The sequence below is a fragment of the Octodon degus genome, unplaced genomic scaffold (genome assembly GCF_000260255.1).
Source record: "Octodon degus isolate 3935 unplaced genomic scaffold, OctDeg1.0 scaffold00240, whole genome shotgun sequence".
NCBI classification, from domain to species: domain Eukaryota; kingdom Metazoa; phylum Chordata; class Mammalia; order Rodentia; family Octodontidae; genus Octodon; species Octodon degus.
In genome coordinates, this window is record NW_004524816.1 from 1,688,316 (window position 1) to 1,693,854 (window position 5,539).

General features: G+C 48.7%; 1 protein-coding gene across 1 annotated transcript in view; it reads right to left on the reverse strand.

Moving 5' to 3' along the window:
• Nucleotides 1–6: 6 nt before the first annotated feature.
• The window catches only part of Ccdc6 (coiled-coil domain containing 6), a 112,406-nt gene continuing 106,873 nt past the window's right edge, over nucleotides 7–5,539 (reverse strand). Inside the window, exons 8-9 of the mRNA XM_004645879.2 lie at nucleotides 2,130–2,254; nucleotides 7–810 (exon numbers count right to left, since the gene is read on the reverse strand). Of these exons, the coding sequence (XP_004645936.1) occupies nucleotides 613–810; nucleotides 2,130–2,254 (323 nt within the window). The 3' untranslated portion in view covers nucleotides 7–612. The remainder of the gene's footprint in view (nucleotides 811–2,129; nucleotides 2,255–5,539) is intronic.

Here is a 5,539-nt window from a genome sequence, read left to right on the forward strand (position 1 = left end):
GGACAAGAGATAATGGCTGCTGCTTTACACTGAAAATAACATGTAAAAAGTCTGTCTGTAGAAAGCTCTATTAAACAGTAAATGTATCTCGGGCACTGATGCATCTAACTTCCCTTTTACACTGAAAGTCAGATTTTCAACAGTCTGCATTGTGGTGCTGAGTTCTTGGTACGCCTGATGAACACCACTGTAACTCTACAAGGGGGAGCAACAGCTCAGTAATTTTCTGCAAATTTGTGAAAAAAATATAAAAAAGATATCCCTTTTTATTTAATGAACCTAAAGGCCAAGAAAATGAAGCTCAGGAGGGGCAAGCAAAGACTGCACACTGCTGCTCTATTACCAAGTGCCAAAGCGATGCTCCAGCCAGGGAAGGGGCAGACATGTAGATTCAAGTAGAACACTGCTGGGAAAGTCGCCTGCTTAGTGCTGCAGACCCACAACACCGGCTGCGTTTCCGACAAACATTTACAACACAATGAATAGTGAAGCCTAGATAACCTCAGTGCAAAGAAGTCAGATCCAATATGCCAGGGAAGGAAGCCTTTGGCTTGAGCAGACGGCGGCTCCACTCCTCCAGTCCCGACTTGAGATCCGGACCACGCACATGCATTAAGGCTGGGGGGAGGGGTGCACCGAGTGTGGCGAGGGGGCTGGCTGCGAGGCGGCTGCAGCGGGGGCCGCGGGCTGCATGGGCGGCGGCGGCGGCGGGGGCGGGGGCGGCTGGACCGGGGTCTGTGTGTTGGGAGACGGAGGCGGTGTGGGCCGTTTGAACTTGTCAGGGCTGTTGCTCCTCCGAGGTGAAGGTCTCTGGGGAGCGAAGAAAGGCAGGTCAGCGCATTTCCGGAGGGGTGAGACCTGGGGTTGAGGCTCCTAAAACACCAACCCGAAAGGCCTAGAAAACGCCATTTCCTTATTTATGCCTACTGACTCCTGAATTGGTCGTGAAAACTTAACCCAGTATGTACATCTACATCTAAAAAAACAGCCATGCAAAAGTATGACAAAGCTTGCACTAACCAATCTATCGGACACTTCTGTGAAAGTTATAAAAACAGTTGCGCTGACCCCTTAAATTTTAACTATCAGCTATGCTACTTCAGTTCCTTCTACTGCTTATTTCTGGTAGGTTTTCCTTTTTTTTTTTTTGTATTTTTTAGGGAAGGGTCTATAGGGTGGTTCAGGGTCTCACTACTAGATCTCACTCGTAGTGATCCGCCTGCCCAAGAGCTGGGATTGCAGGTGTGCACTACCACGCCCAGTCTCAATTGCATCTCAGCAGGCGGCAGGGGCCAGGGCCAGAGCCAGAGCAGCAAGCCCGGGAATGACCCCAGCCCCTGAGCCTGCTTGCACACACTTTAATCTGCTGAGCTAGCTGGCCGACCCAGGTTTTCTATATTCTAAAGGCTGCAGGCAAAAAAATGTTCGAACTTTAACACCAAGGCCATCAGCCTGACCCAGGTGCTTCATGAGTCCCTGAAGGACGTAGAGAACAAAGCCCTGCTCTGAGCTAGCTTCTCCCTGGAAATACCCTCTGTGCTCTCCAATTTTCTCCTCATACTAGCTACGTTTAAACTGTTCCACCAGCCAACATGGCAAGTTCATAGGAAAAAACTCTCTTGAATACAGTTAGAATCAGATGTGCTTAAGCTTCTTCCCAATGGAGGAAAGAAAATGAGCAAAACTAGAAACAAAGTTGACTTCGGGAAGAATATTAAAGCTTAGTGACCTGTGAAGAGGCAGGCAACTATTTTCAGATGTTACCACAAGCAACAATAATTGTTTATGGCTAGGAGCTGGCTAGAGTTCAGTCGAGGCATGGGCCAGAGTTCACATTACATTTCATGAAGGCTAATTTTGTTGTCTTGTATTGGGTTTCTGTTTCATTTTGGTTTTAACCACACTGGACTTATTTATTTTACAGCAATTTCTCACAGAAAGTGAAGTTACAGCTTTTCTTCCTGGGAAGGAGTTTAGTTTCAACATGAGAACTCTGTGCCAACTATCAGGAGCTCCCAGCCTCATCAAGGGAGAAAGGTAGGTGAGGGGACAGGTATGTATCTGGGGGAGAGCACCAACCCAGTCTCCCAGAGCCGGGGAGAGCTCTGCTCCCCGCCACAGACACTCACCGTGATGCCGTGGGGGGTCCCCATGTGCTGCACGTGCAGCCCCGGGGAGTTGTAGTAAGACATTCCGGCTCTGGTCAGTGATGTCGGGGGCGTGAAGCCAACAGCATGGCTTGCGTAGGAGAGACCTGGAACAGACAGCGAGTATCATTTTAAACCCTGTGATCTTGTGCCTTTGAACGTCTAGGTTTTTAAATGCAGAGTTCGAGTTCCATAAAAAACAAAACCACAAAACCAAAACCAGCAAAACAGAAACCCAGGCAGGAAGGTAACGAAACAAGCAAGTTCAGCTCGATTTCAACATGAACACAGGAGATGCGTGTAGAGGGCAGCAGCAGAGTGCTTGCCTAGCGTGTGAACAGCCAGCCCCTGGCTGGGTCCCTCTTTCCACCTATAACAAGACAAACAGCAAAGGGCCCACTGTCTGACACAGCACCTGACTGGCAAGCGCAAGGTCCTGGGTTCGATTCCCAGTGCCAAAAAAAAAGAAAAAGTCCTTAGCCTGCCAGCAGTGGGCTCCCTGCAGCCCTTTTCCAAAGCTGAGAAGGGGAGGCACCAGGCTGTCCCTGGTGTCACAAGACAGCTATACAATTGTTCTTTCTGATTCTTGTGGTAAACTGTTAAAGATAAGCCATCAATGATAACAATATTCTTAGCTACATTATGACTCTTCTGAAAGTTTACTAGTAAATAAATTATAGAAAGGTGTTTTAAGTTGCCAAGTAGGTTTTCTTCCCATTTGCCTTAACTTTATTTGTTGGAAAGAAGTTATTTTGTCAGTGAGCCAATGAGAGCCATCAGATCATGAGCATTTGCCTTCTTGGACACTGAGGTCCTGTGAAGAGCAGCCTGTTCTCCAGCCAAGTGTGTGCTAGCAGGGTGGCTGTGCTTCCAGAGCTGATGCATCGTGAGATCTTAGGGTTCAGCGCATCCCCCTGGCTGCAGTGACAGTTGAGGATGTCTCAGAGTGCCCCATTTTCTCCTAGATGAGAACCCCTGTGACATTGTCATCCCTTAGAGACAGTGTGGTACTGTCCATCCTCTCAAGACCTAAAGCTCCCAGTAGAAGTCTCAGCTCTGGTGTCCTCTGACGTGGCTTCAGCATTAAAGCGGATGCCTTCTCAGAGGTGAAAGTCGAGCTCCACATGTAAGGAGGAGGCCTGAGATACACGGGCCATAAGCAGAGGCTGCGTGTCGGCGTCTGCACCATGAGGCCTTCTGGGCAGCTCACATCTGCAGCCAGACTTGCGCTCAGAGTGCTCGAAGTGAGGAGCTGTCAGCAGCCCAGCATGAAGGCGCAGACATAAGGACAGAGGAGACCTCCCGGAAGAGAGCGGAACGTCCACAGCTGGGTTTTTTAAATGTTATAACATTCCTCTATATTTAAAAAAATTTCACATAGAAAATTTTGTTTTTAGATTTTAAAAATGATAAGTAGCTCTTAGTTCCTGTCTATCATCTAAACACCAAGTGAATTTTTGAAATAAATAACCAGAATTTAAAAAATAAAAAATAAAAAGGGCCCACTGTCACTTCTCTGGAGGAGGGACACAAATGGCTGACAGGTCTGTGAAAAAAAGCTGCACTCTGCTAATCACCAGAGTGACGCAGGTCAGAACCACAACGAGATACCCAGACTCTCGAGGAAAATGTTCTTTACAAAAAAAAAGCAAGAACACAGAGCAACTGGAACCTTCATATGATGGTGGAGATGTAAATCAGTAGCCACTGCAGACAACAGCAAGGAGGGACCTCCCAGAATTGAAATGACTACGATGCACACAAGCAACGCCACTTCCAAAGGAACGAAAATCAAGATCTCAAAGCGCTATCAGCCCACTCGTGTCTATTTTGTGTTATTCATGGTAACGAAGATGTGGAACCACCTATCAGCCCATCAATGATGAATAGACAAAGAAAAATGAGGACTACGCAGGGAATGGAAAGTACGTCCTGCTGCAGGTGGTAACAACGAACGCAGGGGACGCTGCACCAAGCGCAATGAGACAGTCACGAGAGACAAAACCGCACGGTTCCACTGACTCGCGGAAGCAAGAAGCTCCGTTCAGAGTACAGCAGTGGTGGCCGGCAGGAACTGGGAGGCAGAGAAGAGAAGGGAACCCTGGGGCTCGGGAGGCACACAGATGCCGCCGAGCCCCAAGTAAGCCCCAGAGAGCTGCTGTCCAGCACTGTGCTCCTAGGTTACAGTATGTACTGTATCATACACTTAAAAATTTGAGAGGGCGGATCTCATGTCGTGCTCTTACCACAATCTAATTAAGAAAAAAAGTCAAGCCATTCAGGCCAGGCTAGGACTTCAACTGAGATGGGGGTGGGGGAGATATGAGAGGAGAATTGGGGGATGGGGGAGTCAGAAATCAGATGTAAGGACAAGAAATATACATCAACTATGAGAACTATCGTGTGTGTGTGTATGTGTGTGTGTGTGTGTATGTGTCTTAACAGCAGACAAAACTACTGAGATCTTTGCAACCTGAAGACATTCAATACAGGCAAGAACAGCTAGGTGGAAACCGGTATGTTCAGGTTTCCTGCAAGCTACATATAAATACAAAGTAACTCACAGCCTACCATGCTCTACGTAACCTCCATGGAGGACCCTGGATCAGCTGCAGTGATTTGAAAGCACACACATTCAGACTCTCTTTATTATTAGACAGGTCTAAGCAGGGGTCCATGCAGCAATAGTTTGAAAATGTCCCCCAAAGGACCTACCCCACCGGCAGTCTACGCAGCCCTGGTCTTTGGAGAGTCAGCCCTGAAGGCTTTGCGGGCTGGGCTACCACATCACCCAAGGGCCCAGTGGTCTTGGATCTTGGAGTTTTCAACACCTGACAGGAAGCTAATGCACAACAGATGCCACATGAATGAAGTAAAATGCGAACAAAGGGGAAATGTGAGCGTCTGCCGGGAGCTACCAAGGCCAGCCACTCTGCGCCTGACTGGCTGGTCGATGCCAAGCCAAATCAACCTTACTCGCAGCTTTTCTGGGTTACATGAAAACAGTAAGCTTTCCTGAACTGTCCTTCAGCTTCCAAGAAATATCTGGTCACTGTTACACGGCTCACATGCAGATGCCCCCCAAAGCCTCGTGTGGTCACAGGTAGAGCCTTGTAGAGGTGACTGGACGTAGTCTGTGCGCTGCTGGGATGCAGGGTGGGATGCAGGGACTGGGGCTGCCCTGCCTTGCCTGTGAGTGCTGCCCACGCGAAGGCTGGGCAGCCTGGACAGGGCAGAAGGGATAGGGAGTCACCGCTTGCTGCTTGCTTCCTTTTCTACTTTGCTGCCTTCTGCCTGCCAAAAACCATTTGTCCCCTGCAATGCTCTTCTGCCCTGGAGTCCGCCAACCGCGGACTGAACCCTCCAGGACCTGTGAGCTAAGTATATCTTTC